This window comes from Talpa occidentalis, unplaced genomic scaffold, assembly GCF_014898055.3.
Source record: "Talpa occidentalis isolate TD23 unplaced genomic scaffold, MPIMG_talOcc4v2.1 talOcc4.7, whole genome shotgun sequence".
NCBI lineage: Eukaryota > Metazoa > Chordata > Mammalia > Eulipotyphla > Talpidae > Talpa > Talpa occidentalis.
In genome coordinates, this window is record NW_023605083.1 from 33,559,819 (window position 1) to 33,580,525 (window position 20,707).

At 42.1% G+C, this 20,707-nt stretch overlaps 1 protein-coding gene across 1 annotated transcript in view; it reads right to left on the reverse strand.

The window, feature by feature from the left end:
• MOB3B (MOB kinase activator 3B) overlaps positions 1-20,707 on the reverse strand; it is a 181,012-nt gene that overhangs the window by 19,617 nt on the left and 140,688 nt on the right. The window contains exon 3 of the mRNA XM_037493676.2: positions 16,982-17,184. Coding sequence (XP_037349573.1) covers positions 16,982-17,184 — 203 coding nt within the window. The remainder of the gene's footprint in view (positions 1-16,981; positions 17,185-20,707) is intronic.

A 20,707-nucleotide genomic window follows, 5' to 3' on the forward strand; every position in this document is an offset into this window, starting at 1 on the left:
ACAACAATGCACATTTCATGGGCCCAGGAAGGTGACATGGCCTGACCATGGCCTTACAGCCAGAGCTGCTGGCAGAGGGATAGAGCTTTGGGAATCATCTAGCTTTGGGAATCATTCACTTTCTTCTCTGATGTCTCTCCTCTCTCAAATCGAGATGAAAACAGTGTTTGCCTCATAGAACTCCATGCAGGTTACATGAAGTAATACATAAACATAATTCCTACAGTATCTGGTCCACAGCTTTATGCAAAAATCTCCCTTAGAAGCTTACACATCACATAAAAATGTATATAGTTACTCCAAGCCAAAGTTCTTCTATGCTGAAATACTTCACTAAATATAGACACAAATCTTGGTTTTTAAATAATTACATTACTAGAAATAAAGATCTATCACTTATTTTAGCAGCAGAAACCATTTTTTGTAATGGAATGTTGTAACAGAAGCCATTAATAAGAAAGTGTGGTGGCCTGGTGGCAGAGGAAGAGAGGTTTCAGAGTCAGGCTCATGCTTCGGCCAGTGCGTTCACAGATCTATTGCTAAAGACCATTGATTGTGGCTATGCCCTCTCATTTTTTTAAAGATTTATTTATTTATTTATACAAGCACTGGGTTTAGTCAGAAGCACAAGAGGGTGAGAGAATTCACCAGAGCCAGAGCAGGGAACAGAACAGGCAGACTGACGAAGTACACTGCTGCGGGGAGCAGTGGGCGCGGCAGGAGAGGTCTGCATGCCATGTGGGATCGAACCAGTGCTGCAGCCTTGAAGCCTAGCACTCAACCACTGTGCCACCAGGGAGGCCCTGCCTTCTCATTTTATCACAGGGAGAATTAACACCATGCATAGCTCCACATAGATAAGAAGGCTCAGGTCAAGGATACTGGTCTATCACTGATTCCTTAGCACCTAACCATGTTCCTGTAGCACAGGACCCTAACAGCACTAAGAGATTCTAACACAGGTGAGGCACCAAGCAGAGGGGGGCTGTGGGGAGAAGGGGGCTTCCCGCAAATGGGGATGATTGTTGCCAGCAAGGGGTGACAAAAACACCAGTATGGTCTAAACAAGGCATTGCGTATAGGATTGATTGGTCTGGACTTAGGGAAACAAAGTATAGCAAAAAAGCATGGTGAAGAGGCCAATCTCCAGCTCAAGCATCTTGCTGAATTCCAATTCTGCCCAGAAATGTGAGAATAGATGATATTCATTTCAGAGTGTGATGCCCAGACAACTTACCTCAGAATGACCTGGGAGTTTATTAAAAATGTAGCTTCAAGAGCCCCATTCCAGACCTATTGAAACAGAATTTCCAGTAATAGAACCCATGTATTTATAGCCTTCACAAGCTCCCTAGATGTTCTTTGGCAGAGAAAGGTTTAGGAAGCCCTGAGGGGGAGCTCACAGGTAAGAGCCCTCTAAGAGCTGTACTTTGCTCCTGGGGCCCTGGCCTGGGGTATTCTGGTTGCCTAAATCTGGAATGGGGTGTGAGAACACAGATAATTTCTGAGATCTCTCCAGGGGACTTGCACAGAATGGTTTACAAGCACTCACAACTGTCCGAGAAAAAGGACAGTCATCTCTCTCTGTGCCCTGAAATACTATTTTTATTATAACTAACAGAAAATGCAGAGACTCTAGCTGGCCCTTACAGAAAAATTGCTACCTTTCCTTTCAGTTTGCTTTCTTAACCACCCAGGCAGCAAGGAAGACAAAAGTATTCTGTAAGGACCTGAGTAATGAAGTTGTTTTTAAAATATGTTGGATACTTTTGCCAAGCATTCTTGAAAAATAAAGTTTATGGAGGTATGTTTTGTCTTCAATAAAATACTCCTATCTAGATGTACAGTTTAATGAGTTTTGACAGACGCATGATCCCAAGGAACCACCACAATTAAGATAGAGAATGCTTTTATCCCCTCTGAAAATTCCCCTTTTGCAGTCCATTCCCTCTCACCACCTCACCACCCTGAGCACCAGGCGGCCGCTGATAGCTTTCTGACACTGTGGATTAGTTTAGACAATTCTAGAATTTGATATAAATGGGATTAGAACAGTGTGTACTTTTTGTGTCCTGTTTCTTTTGCTCAGCAAATGTTTTTAAGATTTATCTCTACCATGAATGATTAGTGAATTACATTATTCATTATTTCTCTTTTGCATCAAAACAAAGTGCACAGGACTGTGGTATACCATTTCAGGAGGAAGGGCAGGCTTTAGGAGCAACCAAAGAGGATGGAAAGGGAATAGAGAATGTGGAAGGGAAACATGGGGCAAATGTGAACATCACCCATTAAAACACTTTGATCTCTGTTATGGTTTAAACATATATCCCAAAATTCTTTGCTCTTCTTTCTTCAAGAGAGCTCTTTTTTTTTTTTTTTTAAAGATTTTTATTTTTAAAAACCAAAGCAGAAAGCAGAAATAAATGAAATTGAAACTAAAAAAAAAAAAAAAAGTACAAAAGATCAATGAAACCAAGAGCTGGTTCTTCGAAAAAATAAACAAAATAGACAAACCCCTAGCCAGGCTCACAAAGGAAAAAAGTGAGAAAGCACAAATTAAACAGGATCACAAATGAAACAGGAGAAATCACAACGGACACAGCAGAAATCAAAAGAATAATCAGAAACTACTATGAACCGTTTTATGGAAACAAGTTCAACAATCTAGAGGAGATGGACAAATTCCTACAACTCTACAATCACCCAAAGCTAGATAAAGAAGAAATAGAACACCTAAACAGACCAATTACATGCAGCGAAATTGAAATGGTAATCAAAAACCTCCCCAAAAACTAAAGCCCAGGACCTGATGGATTTACAAATGAATTCTACCAAACATTCAGAGACGAATTAGTGCCTGTCCTTCACAAACTCTTCCAAAAAATTGAGAAGGAAGGGACAATACCAAACACGTTCTATGAAAGCCAACATTATACTAATACCAAAACCGAACAAGGACAACACACAAAAAGAAAACTACAGGCCAATCTCTCTAATGAACACTGATGCAAAATCCTCAATAAAATTTTAGCTATCAGAATCCAACAATGTATCCATAAGATAATTCACCACGACCAAGTAGGATTCATTCCAGGGACACAAGGATGGTTCAACATCCGAAAATCAATCAACGTTATCCAACACATCAACAAAAAGAAATATAAAAAAACACAATAATATCAATAGATGTTGAGAAAGCTTTCGACAAAGTGCAACATCCATTCATGATAAAAGCCCTTGAAATTCTTGGGATACAAGGAACATACCTCAACATCATAAAGGCCATATATAGGCCATATATACAAGCCAACAGCCAGTATCATTCTCAATGGTGAAAAGCTGAAAGCGTTTCCATTAAGATCTGGAACAAGACAAGGATGTCCACTCTCACCACTGCTTTTCAATATAATACTGGAAGTCCTAGCCAGAGCAATAAGACAAGAGAAAGACATACAAGGAATCCAAATACAAAAAGAAGAAGTCAAACTATCACTATTTGCAGATGATATGATAATATAGATAGAGAACTCCAAAAACTCCACAGAAAAACTAATTCAACTCATCAATAAGTTCAGTAAAGTGGCAGGATACAAAATCAACATGCAAAAGTCAGTAGCCTTCCTATACACAAACAATAAATCTGAAGAAGAAGAAATAAAAAAAAATCCCTTTTATTATCAAAACAAAAAAAATCAAATACTTTGGAATAAATCTAACAAAAGAGGAAAAGGACCTATACAAAGAAAACTATAAAACATTGTTAAAAGAAATAGAAGAAGACACAAAGAAGGAAAGACATCCCCTGCTCATGGATTAGAAGAATAAACATTATTAAAATGGCCATCCTACCAAAAGCAATATACAGATTCAATGCTATTCCAATAAAAATTTCAATGTCATTCTTCAAAGAAATAGAACAATTATTGATGAAATTCATATGGAATCACCAAAAACCCTGAATAGCCAAAGCTCTCCTAAGAAAAAAAGAAGGGAATGGAGGCATCACACTCCCTGACTTCAAACTATACTACAAAGCCATAATCATCAAAACTGCATGGTATTGGAACAAGAACAGACACACAGACCAATGGAATAGAATAGAAAATCCAGAAATAAACCCACAGATTTATGGTCAACTAATCTTTGACAAAGGAGCAAAGACTATGCATTGGAGCAAAGAAAGTTTGTTCAATAAATGGTGCTGGGAAAACTGGGTTGCTACATGCAAAAAAATGAAGCTTGACTACTACCTAACACCATGCACAAAAACCAACTCAAAATGCATTAAAGAACTAGACATAAGACCTGAAACCATAAAATACATAGAAGGAAATATAGGCGAAACACTACATGATATGCACATCAAAGACATCTTTACAAACACATCACTCAAAGCAGTGATAGTGAAGGCAAAGATCAACAGCTGGGACTACATCAAATGAAAGAGCTTCTGCACAGCAAAAGAGACAGTAACAAAAACAAAGAGAAACCCCACTGACTCGGAGAACATTTTTGCACACGACACTAATGATAAAGGACTGATCACAAAAATCTACAAAGAGCTGATGAGACTCAACAAAAACAAAGAAAATAATCCAGTCAAAAAATGGGTAGAAGAGCTAAAAAGAAACTTCTCTGAAGAGGAAATGCAAATGGCCAACAGGCATATGAAAAAATGTTCAACATCACTTGTCATCAGGGAAATGCAAATCAAAACCACAATGAGATACCATTTTACACCAGTGAGAATGGCACATATTAAAAAAAGTAGCAACAACAAATGTTGATGAGGTTGTGGAGAAAAAGGAACTCTTCTGCACTGTTGGTGGGAGTGCAAACTGGTCCAACCACTGTGGAGAGCTGTGTGAAGATTTCTGGACCTACTAAACATAGAGCTTCCATATGATCCAGCAATTCCACTCCTAGGTATTTACCCAAAGGACACAGAAACATTAATTCCAAAGGGCACCTGCACCCCTATGTTTATAGCAGCACTGTTTACAATAGCTAAGCTTTGGAAACAACCCAAATGCCCAAAAATAGATGACTGGATCAAGAAGATGTGGTCCATATACACCATGGAATATTACTCAGCATTCAAAAAAGATAAACACATGCAATTTGTAGCAACATGGATGGAGCTGGAAGAGATCATGCTCAGCGAAATAAGCCAGAAAGAAAAAGAAAAACACTGGATGGTCTCATTCATAACAGGAATCTAGAAAACTTAAATAAGGGATCAGGAAAAAGAATAACTATAAGAAAAAATCAAAATCAACAAACAACTATGAACCAGAGATACTCTATGGGGGTGGGGAGTGGGAAAAGGAGGGCTTGGGGTCAAAATAAGGGGATTGTAATTGTACGGGGAATATAAAAATAAAATTTAAATAAAAAAAGATTTATTCATTTTTATACAAGAACTGGGTACAGGCCAGAGGCGTGGGAGGGTGAGAGGATTCACCAGAGTGGGGAACAGAACAGGCAGACTGGCTGAAATACACTGCTGAGGGGAGCAGCGGGCATGACTGGAGAGGTCTGCCATGCCATGTGGGTGTCTCCCTGGCCAGCCAGGAATCAAACCTGCACTGCAGAGGCTGCAGACAGCTTCACAACACTGCATTCAACACGGTGCTCCACTGTGGAGGCCCCAAGAGAGATCTTAATTCCATCCCCTTAAATTTTAAGTGTGGGCTAGACTATTCTAATGAATAGAAAATGGTAGAAGGGGTGATTTATCACTTCTGACACTATTCCTTAAAGATATTGTGGTTTTGGCATAGGTTGCCTTCTGTGGCACCAGAGAGCTCTGGAAACAGCGAATAGGGTGGAGTGAATTTGGTGGCATCTAGGGAAGTAATCATCTGAGGAAGAGATGATTAACATGAGATTGCAGGACAGAAGGACTGAAGTGGACATGGAGGCAGAGGGACTAGAATGTGCTATAGTCTGGAGGTAAGATGACTCGGTCCATTTAAGGAAGCCTAGGAAGTTCCATTTGAACAGGCTGGATTTCTCTTCATCTCTTTCATTCCAGATCTATTTTAGGCATTTATTTTTATTTATTAGTCCAGATAGCAAACATTATCACAAACATCATGGAATATTGATTAGTGCCATGTTCTAGCACTACATTATGGCTTAATTGCTTTTGTTAGAAGCCTGGATAGCTGACCTTTATCCATAACATTATTTCATAGGAAGAGATGTTCCTAAGACCACACAAGTGACCCTACCATGTCCCCAGGCTAGAGGCAACCTATCCTCATGCTTTTATGCTGGTATGACAGGTGGGTGGTGTGAGAAGATACACTGTTACATTTCAATAAGTCAACCCCCCTGCCTTCAAATTCCAAGCTAATACTTATTTGACATCTTCTGGAGCCAAAGAATCTTATTTGGTCAGGAAATTTGAACTAGTCTAGACCACACAAAGCAGGCAAAATTTGGCAGGCTTCTATATGGGCACCAAGCCATACCAACAATTCACATTTCCATATAAATGCCCATGAAGATGAATTAATTCCTGCTGTGATTGACATTGTGCAGCAATTTCCAACCCTGCAGAACAGAGTTTTTCAAAAAAGTATATATAATTATAATTTGGCATTCAGACATCAACACCAGCGACCAGGCTACTTAATACTCTTGAGGTATTAAGTGGCCATGTCTCTGAGATGGAGATTCTGACCCAAGGTCTCAGGAGAACACTGTGCAGATAGTTTTCAGCTTTATCTGTTCTTCATTTGTAAACAGGGTGAGAAGTGGGCTCACAAAGAGACGCCAACCATACTAGGGTCTTAAAGAGAGCAATGGCAATGACTCCTTGAGATAGTCCAGGCACAACTGTGGACACAGCTGGCAGCCATCAGTGGTGGCCAGCTTAGAAATAGCATATTGTAGGAAGTAACCTGAGGACAGAACCTCTAATTCAGTGGTGTCCAGAAGAATGTTTCAGGATGATGAAAATGTTGACTAGCTGCACTGTCCCTATCTCTAGATAGGTGTGACTTTGTGTACTTGAAATGTGGCTAATAAGATGAAGAGACTAATTTGTATGTTTATTGACTTTTAATTAGCTTAAATTTAAACAGCCAGAAGTGGCTAGTGGCTCCTGTACTGTAAAGAGTGGCTCTAAGTTATAGGCTAAAGGGTATTATAAGCTTCTTAAAGAACGGAGATGTATTTTTTCTGACTGCCACTCAGTACAGAGTCTGACAAAGCATTTCAATGTTTATTAATAGACACTTAGCAGCCACAAGAGGGCTGGCTCTATAATACAGAAGGCAGATTAAATAAGATGGTGTAGTTACTATTTCCCAAAGGGTATTTCAAAGTTCTAGGCCCACAAAATGCTCTGCAGAAAAAGGATTACCTGAGCAAATAAATTGCACATTCTATGCCTTGCTTAGAGATATAAAATACATGTCAGATTATTAAAGAAACCAGAATAGCTTTATTAACTCACAGTTTACCATAGTTATTTGGTCAAGATATCCCCTTTCACATACTTACTGACATCCCTTAGAACTAGTAGATTCTGTGAAAAATACTTTGGGAGATGCTGTGGTAATGACAGGGTAGGGAGAAAACTTCTAGGGACTGGATTTTCAGCACATAGTCAGCAGGTAATAAATATTCACTGAAGTGTATAGAAATGACTCTCTTTGAGTCAAAATTCTCATTACAAGGAATGACCAATCCAGAGAATGGTTTTCTCTTAGAAGAAAATGATAAAACAAGAATCTTATTGAAACCAGCGCAGAGACATCTTTCTTGGTCATTTCTGGTCTTGTTTTTTTGCTAATAGTTTAGTCAGAAGGGATTGGAATTAATCATAGTTTCAGCTAAAATTATTTGCAATTGTACATATACTTAAGTTTCATAAACTGCATGGAGACCATCCCATGATGTGGGTTAATCGCTTTTCACCAAATTCCTTCTGTTCTCTTTTCAAGCTTGGAAGTTAGAAAAAAGCAAAAAATCTCTTCAGATCTTGTTAATTTGAGCAATCTGGACAAGAAAGACTCCAACCAAAACCTTCAGTCAAGGGCATGGTGCCCTTTGCAGTGAGTTATTTGAACAAAGCCTGTCCCTGCAGGGCTGGGCATGTCACATTTGGGTAACTGCAGACTTCATCACGTGCTGTAGAATCACCGAGATCTGCCCCCTTAAATCAGGGGCTTCCAAACTAAATATGTCAACATATTATCAAGGTAACATCACCTCAGTGCTTACAAAGATGCTTAACTCCCCACTCTAGGAGGGATTCCCATTATCTAGGGAAAGCTCAATTATTTAGTCCAAGGGAGTTGTGTGCATCCACCTCCAACTGCAGTCACAAAAGTCCACATGATCACTGCTGGCTGCTCCTCTGAGCAACTTGGCCACTTGCAGCTCTAGGAAGGAGCAAGCAGGGGTCGGGGCCAGGGCAGAGAGGGCACTCAGAATCCTTGGTCCTGGGGCACACAGTAGCCTGTCCTGTGCAGCTTGGTCTTTATTGGTAGATCTTTGTGATTCTGATGTTTGTGATAAAAACTTGAAAAGCCCACAGGTATATATAGAAAAGAAGGTTTAACTTATAATTCTACGAGAAGTTAGCATGAGATAGCCACTGTTTACACATTCTCGACAGCAGTTAGATGACTAACAGACATCAGATTATTCTACAATGCAGCTTTGAATCCTGTTTTTATTGCCTAATGTTGCTGACAATTTTCCCATCATCTTCAACTCTAATTCAATATATTTCAGGCCCTGGAGTATATCAGGCCACATTTCACCACTGACCTAATTAAAAAACCAAAACAAGAACCAAGCATTTGCCATTCTATACACCAGAAGCTAAAGCTCTCTGAACATCAGCAAAGGACGAATAAATAGGACTGACAAAGACATGTGGCTGATTTTGCCACATTCCCAGTGCCCAGCACAAAGCAGTTCATTGAAAATAATTACACATTTCTTTGCTATTTCTCAAATTGACACTTTAGAATATGTCTGCCAAAGCTCCTAATAAGGTCTCTGGCAGGCTCCTCACTCATCTCTGGGCATCTGGGTTGTCTTGAACAACAACCACCAGCTGATGCCACCCTGGACACGCACAGACACTCACACACACACACACACACACACACACACACACATACACACTCTCCCCACCTAAGATGACAGAGTTCCATGAATGCAAACTCCAGCTACTCTCTGTGTCAGGTAACTCCTTCTGCCATTATGGTGAGCTTTAACTCATAAAGACTTCTCAAATAAAGAGAGAATGTCACTTTGCATGAAACTGTAAGTCTGGTGATAAACCACATCAAAGATCATAATCTCAGTAAGTCAATCAGGCAAAATCCTAGAGATGAAACTCTTGCACAGTCCGCAGATAGGCAAACTGAGGCCCAGAGACATAGCATACTTTGCCTGGTGTCAGACAATTAACATGGCAATGTCACAGTGCAAACGCCATTATACAGGCCAAACTGCTAGACTCACAGGCTGAAACTCTTCTTCAATGCTTGTGTCCATGTCCAAGTCATCTGGACGAAAGTCAAGGAACCCGCCTGACAAGAAGCATCCCAGAGGCCTTTGCACAGATGATGTTTCAAAAGAAAAGGTTCTTTCAAAAGTTCCACAATGGCTCTTCATTGCTGGCTATTTTGGGGAGCAGCTCTGGCTCATGTGAAAGGCTCTGCTTCTTTTCACAGTCCTGACCTGATCTTGTCCTTACAGGCTGACCTTGACTACTGCAGTCTCATCAACGGGGCAGTGCAGGTGTGACCTGGTCCCCCCTTAGGGGAACACAAGGTCAGCATCAGCTTGGACCTACATAGGCTGTAGGCCCTGCCTGGATCATTACGAGACACAGCTTTCCAACAATTTGGTCTTCACACAGTTTTTCTTCCATCTGGTTCTAAAGTACCCATTTTAAAAGCAGTGGTTTTGGTGTTGAAATTTGAAATTATTTGGTGCATGAATCTTGATCCCTGGCCAAAAGGTTCTGCCTACAAACTGGGGAGAAGAGGGAAGCTGTGGTGTGAAATAACATGAGTTTAATGGAACATCTGAAACTCAGAAAATGGAGCTATTGTTTATTTCTTGAAAATGTTTGTTTGCCTTGCACATGGTAAGAACTCAACGATGGGGTGTTATACAATGACATGGGAGGACTGAGGAGTGTGAATGCACAGGACTGTTCTTTCTGTGAGGCCTTTCTATGTGAGGAACTTCCTTCACCTCCTCTCTTATTCTCTCTTCTTCACCCCATGACGCAGTGGTGGGCATGGAGGCAGGGGAAGAAACTGAGAATCTAGAGACACAATCACTAAGATGAACAGTGTTGCCCAAAGTGTGCCTCATGGATCACGATCTGTATAAGATGTTAACGAATGATTAAAAAAAAAAAAAAAAGACTTGAGGAACAAAAGGCAGTTGACTTGGGTGTTTACACAAACTTGAGCCAGTTTCTTCACTGAATGATTTTTCAAAACCTTCAGTCTGCTATAGTATATTTTGAGTTTTCCAGAGATTATGGAATATTTGTAAACTCCTTCGGCCAAGAAAAAGAAGTGTGTATTTACAGAGCATGACGCGGGATTGGTATTTTGAGGAATAGCCTAGGCAAAGAATGATCCTTAGGTCCTCCCTGGTGGTTGCTAGGAGTTAAGTCTCAGCACTATGAAGCTATCTGCAGCCACTGCAGCAAGAGCTCAATCCTTGGCCAGGCAGCTTCCCACATGGTGCAGCAGACCTCTCCTGACTCACCAGTTGCTTCCCTCAGCAGTGTATTTCAGTCAATCCGCCTGTTCTGCTCCCCACTCTGTCTCTGGTGAATCCTCCTACCTCTCCCTGTACCTTTGGCCTGCACCCCAACTCTTGTATGCATAAATAAATAAATAAATAAATCTTTTTAAAAAAGAATAATCCTTAGATTTCATCGTTGCTTTAATCTCCCACCTCACGGAGCTAACCCTCAATCCTAGAGAAGAGAGATGATGTGCTAAAAATAGTAATTCTCAGATTTGAGAGCTGATGTCATCCACAGCCTTGTCCCTCGGAGTATGCTCTGGGATCTAGCAGCATTGACATCCCTGGGAGCAAGAGGTGCCGGTTCAATGTGCATTTTGGCAAGATGCCCAGGGATTCATATGCTTATTAAAGTTTGAGAAGCAGATTAAGGGTGCTTGGTACAAAGCACTAACCCCAGCAATTCTGATTTCAGTGTATCTGTGGTAAGGCTCAAGCATGTACATTTTAAAATGTCACCTCCAGGAGATTCTGATGCAGGTGGTGTGCGGATCCCTACTGAGAAACACTGACTTAATTAAAGAGCCCAAGCTCTTTGCCATAAGGTAATACAACAGTCTTGCATTAACCTTTGACCTCTCAGCAGCACTTATACAAGGTAGGTGATGTTAGGAACAGGGACATGGAGCCCTGGAGAGAGAAGGAGGCCCTTCTGGAGGCCCCTGACCAAGGTCACCCAGAGGTCAGCAGGTGCACTAGGGTAAACAAGCATCCTCCTTTTTCCTTCCCTGTGTTGCCAACCTCTTTCCTCCTTCTCCCTAAGCAGTTCTTTATTCACCAGCTATTGCACTGCTAACAGCCCTCTCTGAGTCTGCTTTTGTCTTTGCTGAAAGGCCAACAAAAGGCTGCTGGCTGCTTGTGCTTGCTAATGATAACTCTGATCAGCTCAGTCTGTCAGCTGACTCCCCGTCTGCCAAGGGCCAACAGCAGCCCGCTTATTCAATCAGGGCCTGGCTCATTTTCTAATTACCAGCATCATTTGGACTCCCTTCCTCCAAATGGAACTTACTTGAGTTCCAGGCATCTTCAGCTGTAGCATGTACATGAGGAAAGGCTCAACTTGTCATGTCTGAGTCCGTGTCACTGCCCTAGCCTCTCCCTCCCTGTCTGAGACCAGAAGACAGGCCATGTGTTCCCTGGGTTTCCTGGCTGCTGTTGAGCCTCGGGTCCTCAACGAGAGTCATGAGGCAAGCATGGATGGACATACTGGCCTGCTTCAGGGTCCAAGGTGACCTCTTCCCAGCTTCTTATTTGGAAACTATATTCCAATTAGAGGCTTTATACAGTGACCAACTATCCCAGTTTACTGGGGACAGAGACATGGGATTTTTAGCACTAATTCTGGAAAGGCTGGTCCCCTTCCACACCAGGCACACCAGGACACACAAGCAGTGTGAGAACACTCAGCATTGCCCAGGCAATGTAACCAGAATCTGGAAGACAGAACTGACTGGGGATTGGGGTCCCATCATTTTCTTTCAGACTGAAGAGTTATGACATATCCTTTTACGTGCTCTGCACCATGTTTTGCTTTGAATCTCTACTATTCATCCAATAGGATGAAGTATGATTCCCAGCAACAGACAAGTGGAAGTCTGAAAGGAACAGCTATTTGTGCAACCCCTTCGAACGGAGTGTACTGTCCTCAAAGTATTCTTCCTGATTCAAGAACACATTAAGCATTTGCTGTATACTTGGCAACATGGACAATGTAGGCGTATGTCTTGTATATTCTCAGCCCTCAAAGAGTTGATAACCCTGTGGGAGACAGACACAAATATAATGAAGACTACAGGACTACCTGGGGTATCATGAAGATGGCAAAAGGTCATAAGACTGGGGCAGGGAGAACAAGGGGACCTCTGCTTACTATGTGCCAGCTACTTTCGGCATCATCTCATTTAATATTAACCTTGCTTAATCAATTACCAGGTGACTAATTCAAAGAACTGTACAACAATTCAATTCTATGACTTACTCATTTTATCAATGAAGAAAATGAGGCTTTGGAAAGCTAAGCATCTTGTTCACTACTCCAAGTTAGCAAATGAAGGGGCCAAGGTTTAAGCCTAAGTGAGTCTGAGACTTGCCTTTAGCCTTGTCCAAGACTAAGTCTCCTCCCCTGTGGGGTAGTGGGCCCTCAACATGACCAATGTGCTGGACAATCAGTCAGTATCAGACAAAGCAATAGGTGGGCTTTAGGAGGAAGGGAGCATGGCAGTGCATAGCAAAAGCATTAGGAGAGGAACAGGAAGTGGGGCTCACTTTACAATGTGGAATCCCCAGGCCTGACACCAGGAATGTCCCACTGAAGGTGTGGGAACTCTGGGGGTGCTGATGTTCTAAAGGAAACTGGTCCTTAGCTGCAGCAATTCTAAAGAATGTCCCACAAGCATGTAAAGCCAAAGGCCTGAATTTTTTGTTATTCTTCAAAAGCCAGAGACGAGTGACAGTCATTATTTTATATATTTCAGACTATATTTGTAAATTCTTGAAAGCATATCTTTCTTATGCATGGAGACCATGTGAGGAACTTGCTTTGCATATATAAGACATTTGATTTATGCAAATCAAATAAAAATATGTTGATTTGATATGCTATGTCTGGTTTTGATATATTTATTATAACAGTAGACTTAGAAGTTGGGTACCTAGCACTATCTACTATTGCAAGCACTGATTTCAGTAACAATCCACAAGCATAGCAATTTTGGACACTGAACTATGCTAATATACAGATAATAATACAAGCATTATCCAAGGAAAATTCCCAGTATTTTTTTATAATTTAAAACAAGCACTAAAAGACCATTAATAAGTAAAAGTATTAAAATCAATCTATAATTCTAATTAACAAAATATAAATGTAGGAAAGATACTGCTTCAAGCAAGATTTAAAGAAATGTAAGTTTGGGGGGAAATGGATACTCTTCTTGCTGTTTACTTAACTTCCACTGTCAATAATTCTGATGATTTAATCCAATGGCAGTTTTTCCTCAGACCCTAAAGATGTTTATACCTAGAACACTGGGTTGTTAGGGGCCTTTCTGTGCCTCTGAGACTTCAAGGCAGCTCCTGGCACTGCCTGGGGTTAGAATCCCTGGGGCCCTTCTTCAGTTATAGAAAATAACTGAGAGGTTTTTGATGACTAAGAAAGGCTTTCTTTACTTGCTAACTTGCACTCAGCTTTGTCCTACAATGGCCTTTGTGCTTCTGTATGTAAAGAAGACTGACTTCTCAGCTCTATCCATCTGATGTTTCTGTTCCTTTAGCTCAGGGAAACCCAAACCCAAGTGCTGAGGAGTACCCCTTCTTTCTGGTGGACCATGGGGGAAGGTATTTCCCTCCTATGAAAATGTGTCAACTGAAGAGAATGGAATTAAAGTCCCTGGAAGCGACACCCATATTTTCCACAGATCATAGGGGTTCCCTTTTTCACTCACTTGGCCCTATCAGCACTTTCTGAAATGAGCTTTATCTACTTGTCTTTTCAAAGATTGTGCTATATGCACAATCTTTGCTTCTTGTAGTAGCTGCTTATCTACAGCAGTCTTGAAACAGGACAAACTAGCAAAACTCAGCCACGATGTCCTTACACTTCTTTTCACACCAGCTATCTAACTGAATTCAGAGACAACTCAGTTCCTGCCCCCACGAGTTTCTTAGAGCATTGTTGTGAAAGGAAAAAATGAAGAAAATTAGCTCTTTTTTAGCCAGTGCTGTATTGCAACTGCTTCCCTGTGGGGCACTAGGCCCTCAGCACTATTGGTGTGCTGGACAAACAGCCAACATCAGGCAAAAACAACAGAGTGGACTCTGGGAGCAGAGGAGTGTGGCCATGTGTGATGGAAGCACGTGGAAGAGAAACATGGGGTGGGGTTCTTGCTTTATCCAGAACTCTTGAGTGATGCAAAGAAAACCATTTTTTGTTATGTCTTCGCATAGTAAAATAATAGCTTTCAAGTTTAGAAACTTGAAAGGTAATTCACCAACCTCTTCTTTTCCAGATATAGTTTCTGTGCAACATTAAGCACATCGTGTGTGTGTGTGTGTGTTTGTGTGTGTGTTTTGGAAGAGCTGTGTTCACTAGCATACTGCCAACGCCGCTGTGTGCATTTTAATTCTCTAACATCTGGGGGCCTTACTGATCATGGAGGGACTGCCCCACCCAGTGCTAGCCAATCCCCAGAGACTAAACAACTCACCCTTGAGTTTATTTACTTACCTGTTGGTAATACAACTGATGATCCAGAGTCCCCAGCCCCAACCACCTCCCTATCAGGAGGGATACTATTCCCTGACCCTAATCACCCCAGGACCAGGTACCAACCAACTAGGGTCAGGCCTTATGCCCCAGAACCTGCCGAAATTTATTCAAATCAGTCCAAGTTAAAGCCGTTTACTCGCTTCTCACTTACCTCTCCAGGGAAACTGCAATCAAGGCTCTTGACCACGTTTTCCTGTCCCATCTTCCTCCTGACTGACCAAAGGGCTGCTCATTTCCCTTGTGCCTTACCCCCCGCCTACCTTGATAGGGTATCCACCCCTCTTTTCTTGGGATCTGTGAATAAAACAACTACCTTCTCAGTAATAGTCACCTCTTGGTCTGTTGGCCTCACCAGACACAAAGAATATTAATATCTATATTTAAAGAACATGTACATAAAGAGAAAGAAAGACAGGCCAGCCAAAGAGGTCCCTGGTAGCAGCCAGGTCCCTGCATTCTGTTCGTTATTCAAATGGTCTTATATGAAATGGAGCTGCTCTGTCAGTATATTTAGCAAGACTACCGCTTGGTTTCAAGGAAAAAAAGCAGTTTTTGTATTACTGTATTGTACTGGATAAGAAAGCACTCAATAGAACCAGCTAAAAATAGCTGTGCTGAAGGCCTCCATGTGAGGGCACATGTCCCAAAAGATGGGGTTTTTGGTGGTCCTTGACATTCTAAGCTTTTTCTTTCTTCCCTTTTTTTTTTTTTTTTTTTTAAAGATTTATTTATTTATTTTCACAAGCACTGGGTATAGTCAGAAGCGCGGGGGGTGAGAGAATTCACCAGAGCCAGCACGGGGAACAGAACAGGCAGACTGACAAAGAAATACACTGCTGAGGGGAGCAGCGGGTGCAGCAGAAGAGGTCTGTAGTGCCATGTGGGACCCTCGCCAGTGGCTGGGGATTGAACCGGCGCTGCAGAGGCTGCGGGCAGCTTCACAGCCCAGCGCTCAACTGCCTGCACCACCAGGGGAGGCCCGGTCCTTGACATTCTAAAGCCCAGAGTGAGTACAACTATAAAAACAGTTTATGAAGAAAATCAAGTAATTCCCACTTACCTAAGCAGGCATAGAGTCTGTTATCAAATTTTCTGGATTTAAGTGTATCCCATTAAAACTGTGTCATAGGACATTGAGTAGGAAAAGCTAAGCCCCATATTATGATTCTGTGCTGTCATTAGGGCTTACTCCTGCCTCTGTCTGGAGTAAGAGGTACTCAAAAGCGGTTTTATTTGACTTCCTATATGTAGTAGCTGACACATAGCAGGCGTTAAATATTTATTTACTATTGAAGGAATGGTTCTGATCACTATTGAGTAACAGTGTAAGAGATGATAAGATGATGATTAGAGATGCCCAGTTAAGAGATTACAAAAAAGGATGACATGTTTTGGAGCTGAAAATTAAAGCTAGGACCTCCATGGTGACATAGGAATTAAGTCTCAGCACCATGACCGCAATGGCTTGATTTCGATCTCAGGCCAGGGAGCTACCCACATGGCACAGCAGACCTCTCCTGTCTTGCCCACTGCTCCCCACAGCAATGTATGTCAGTAGATCCACCTGTTCTGCTCCTCACTCTGTCTCTAGTGAATCCTCTCACCCTCTGCACCTCTGGCCTGTACCCCAGTTCTTGTATGCAGAAATAAATAAAATTAATCTTAAAAACAAAAGAAAATTAAAGCTACTCCCTCTGACTAAAGTCATGAAAATCCCACTAACATTCTGCCATCTCAGAGAGAGATCTCAGACCTTCACTTGATGGCAGGCCCCTCTCCTTGACTTTCACTGACCTCTAAGTCCTGTCGAGTTCTGCACCCTCGTGTGGGTCTGGCAGGGTGCTGTGACAAATGGCTCCATTCCGAGGAGTGACCTGGGTACCACTGTCGTGCAGTGACACTTACCAAGGGCTCTAGCTCCTTGCGGTCTATGAGGTTCATCTCTGTGACGAAGTAATAGAAGTGCTTGTAGCAGGTGTTGACATGGGCCTCGGCGCCCATCACAATGACCCGGTCGAAGTGGTGGATGTACACGTGGACGAAGACCCGGAAAAGACGGCACAGGATCTTCTTGCAGATCTGAAGGAAGTTCTTTGGGAAGGGAACACCTAGAAAATCAAACATGAGAAAGGGAAATCATGAGAGGGGAAATCTCTTGGAAGCTCCAGAGCACACGCATGAGGTTGGAGCACTGTCCTGAACCAAGCTACTAAGTCAGCCTGGCTTAGCATAGATGCTGGCTCTCTATGGACAGCGGAATCAAATGCTGAATCAAATGAAAGAGTGGCTAAAATGGATTAAATGCAAATGCTAAAATCACCAGAAAGAGGGGAAAAGAACAAGTAAAGAGGGCTAGGTTTGTTTCTTTAGCTATATTTTTTTGCTGCCGATAAACACTCTGAAATACTGTATTTTAGCACCTCCCTTCTTGCTTTTCAATTTTTTTATACTTTATGAAGCACAAGAAAGCTAATTTTCTTCTTAACCCGCTAATATGGTAAGGCTGGCTTTCCCTGTTACAGAGCAATAGGGAATGGTGTGGACTGCAGCACGTAGGGATGCACCTTCTTGCTAAAAAGAGCAGCCACTGCCCAATGACAACCAGTGGTTGCCATATGGGGTGAGGCCCAGGACTGATAGAGCCTTTGCTATTTCAAGATAATTCAGAAATCTGGAGTTTTAAATGAAATTGCTACATTTTCCAAGTGAAATTGCTGCATTTTCGAAACATTGGCAATATTCCTGCAGTTAAAAAAAAAAAAATACCAGGAGTCAAAACAAAAACCTTTTTCTAGGTTAGGTTCTGCTTGCAGGCTAGCAGTATGTAAATTCTTATCCAAAGGTTTCCTGAGATAAATGGTTTCTGAGGTGAGCAAATCTTACAACTATCATAGATGCTTTTTCACGCCTATTACCATTTCATCTCCTTGACAACAAGGTAAGAGCTCCAGAGACAGAGGGAGTGGTCAGAGGTACCACGGGGGTTTCCTGTCTGATGACCACGGCTGCCAAAGTGCAGAATCACAAGCCCACTTTCCCCCTCTTGAACACACTGTTTAAACTTGTTATTTACACTATCCTTGAGTGGAGACATGTTGTAAGTTAAACAGACTTTGAGTTCCCACTCTGCTCCTTTTCCAGCTGTATGACCATGGGAAGTTATTTAACCTCTCTAAGCTTCAGTTTTTCTGTATGTAGAATGTAGATGAAAATTCCAGTTCTTATAGGTGCAACTTTGGTTTCTTGTCTGTAAAATAGGAATCATTACAAGGCCTCCCTTGCATGGATAGGAGGGTGTTTACATGAGTAAAATCCTTCTTCAGTGCTTAGAAGAGCTCATTAAATGGGAATGACACACCACCCCTTTTACTATAAGGTCTGGAGCACCTTGCTGTTGTTTAAAGAAAATAATTTACCCTTATCAAGAAAAGGCAGAAGTGATCACCAGCCTTTTAGCAGAATTGCACAGCCATGCTCAGGGCTGGCTCTGGACCCCAGAAAGCCTGGAGTTTTCTGTCCTTGTCTCTGTAGGGTCTGAGTGGCAGCTGTTTGGTGAGAGACTCTGTAATGAGATTACCTGGGACCCCAAGGGCAGGAGGAGAGATGGATGTGGCTGGCAGTTGGTAGAGGCAGGATCTGCCTCCCCAGGGCCTGGCCCTGATAACAGTTTCCTTCAAAAAGAAAGTAGCAACATATCAAATGAAAGCAGGGAGTGACAGGGCCACATCTTGGCAGCTGACTGTCTGGGCAACAGATGCCGGGTTTGGGGGTGGGCGTGAGGTAAAGCTGAGGAGAAGGGGCAGCCCTGTGTACAGCTATGGGTTATTTTCTCTGCTGAAGAAGGGCCAGAAAGTCACCACTATCTGGCTGGGAGAGGCTCTGGAGTCTCTGAAGAAGTCCAAGCAAAGGGAACAGAATCCCTAAAGGAGGGTGTTCCCTTTAGAAGGGAAGTCCTGTGACCCTCTTAGTGACAACACCAGGGACTTGACATGTGTTACCTCTAGCAACCTGTGAAGTAAGTTTCACTCTTCTTAGTCACTGATGAATAACACAGAGACTCCGAAGCAGGGATTCATTTACTCCAGGCCACTTAGCTGCAAAGTGGCAGGGCTGGGATTTGGACCAGGTCACCTGATTCTAAAATCCAGAAGATCTGTTTGGAGTGTGATCCTCTCCAGTCAAGGATAGAGGCATAGCTCGATGGCTAAATGCAACGAGGCATCTAAAGGTTGACCTTTGGTGCCAGAGAAATATAATTTACAAAAAGAAAAAGGGTAGGGAGAGAAGCGTGAAAAAAATCCACACCTCTAGGAGCCACAGATTCCAGGTACAACATATCAGCTAACATGCTCTGCTGGTTTCAAGAAGGAAAGTGTTTTCTCTGCCCTAGCCTTGGGAAGTAGACCTGCAGCTGAGTAGAAGTCAACATTTACTTAGCACTTAATGTGTTCAGGGGACTGTCAAGAACTTCACACAGATTAGGTGACTGTCCTCAGAACAACCCTTGAAGATAGGCCCTATGATTATTTCCCTCTCGCAGATGAGGAAATAAATAGACCTCAGCAAGCAGCAGAGGAGGGGTTTCAACCAGGTTTTTTTTAACTCCAAAGTGCATGAGCACACACTGCCCTGAAATCTGGAGCTGTTGCTTTGAGGCCTGAGGCTGTGCACACACTTCCAGCTCTTCCTTTTTGGGTGTCCTGAAAGCACCCCCTCAGGTGTGTTTACCTCTCACTCCCCCTGACTCCAATCTCAGAGGAGGCTCACCAGCTGCTAGGGGACATGGTGGGGGGGGTGGCGGGGTAGAAAGAGTGGGGGTTGTATATGGTTCAAGTTGAGCCAGTTCATCTACTTGAATTTTTGAGCCAGCGCAAACCCTGAAATGTGATAAAATCAATTCAATTATAAACAATAACAACAGCAACAACTGAGGTTTAGCTCAGTTAAATTATTTGCCCTGGATCTTACATCTAAAGGCAGGGAGAATAGAGAATTGGTTCAAAAACTGTAACCTGTTACTGCAAGCTCCATGGGGGCAGGCAACAGGCTCTTGAGATTCCCTTTATATGATCAGCAATTAGCTCAGTAGCTGGCTTGTAGAAGAAGCGCAAAGAATGTTTGTTTGGGTATTTTAAATAAATACACTCTAGAAGTAGGGAGAATCAAAGGTCAATTAATCATTTCAAATGGGCACAGGACTGGCTACACAGCAGCCTGTACCTGACAGGGTCCTGCAATGGCTACACAGGGTGGGGAAGGGCTATCAGCTCCCTGCTGGGCATCGGGCAGTCACTATGGTCGATGGCATCACTGGCCCACAGAGGACCAAATGTAACCTCCTCCTTTTGTCCCTTCTGTTTCTCTTGAATACATAAGATATGCTGAACTTTCTTTTTAGTAAGTGAAATCCTTGGCAAAAAAAAAAAAAAAAAAAAAAAGGTTGTGAGATTCAATGCAAAATTCAAGTGCAAAAATGCCACTTTCATAGAGTTTATAATGTACCTATGTACAATAAAGAATCTGAACATTCATGTAGTAAAAAGTCCCATTTAGCTCTGTAACCACCTTTTCCTCATAGTATCTGTTGGTTGAAAACAGAGGCTAGAGTCTAGAATTACTTTCTATGTTTCA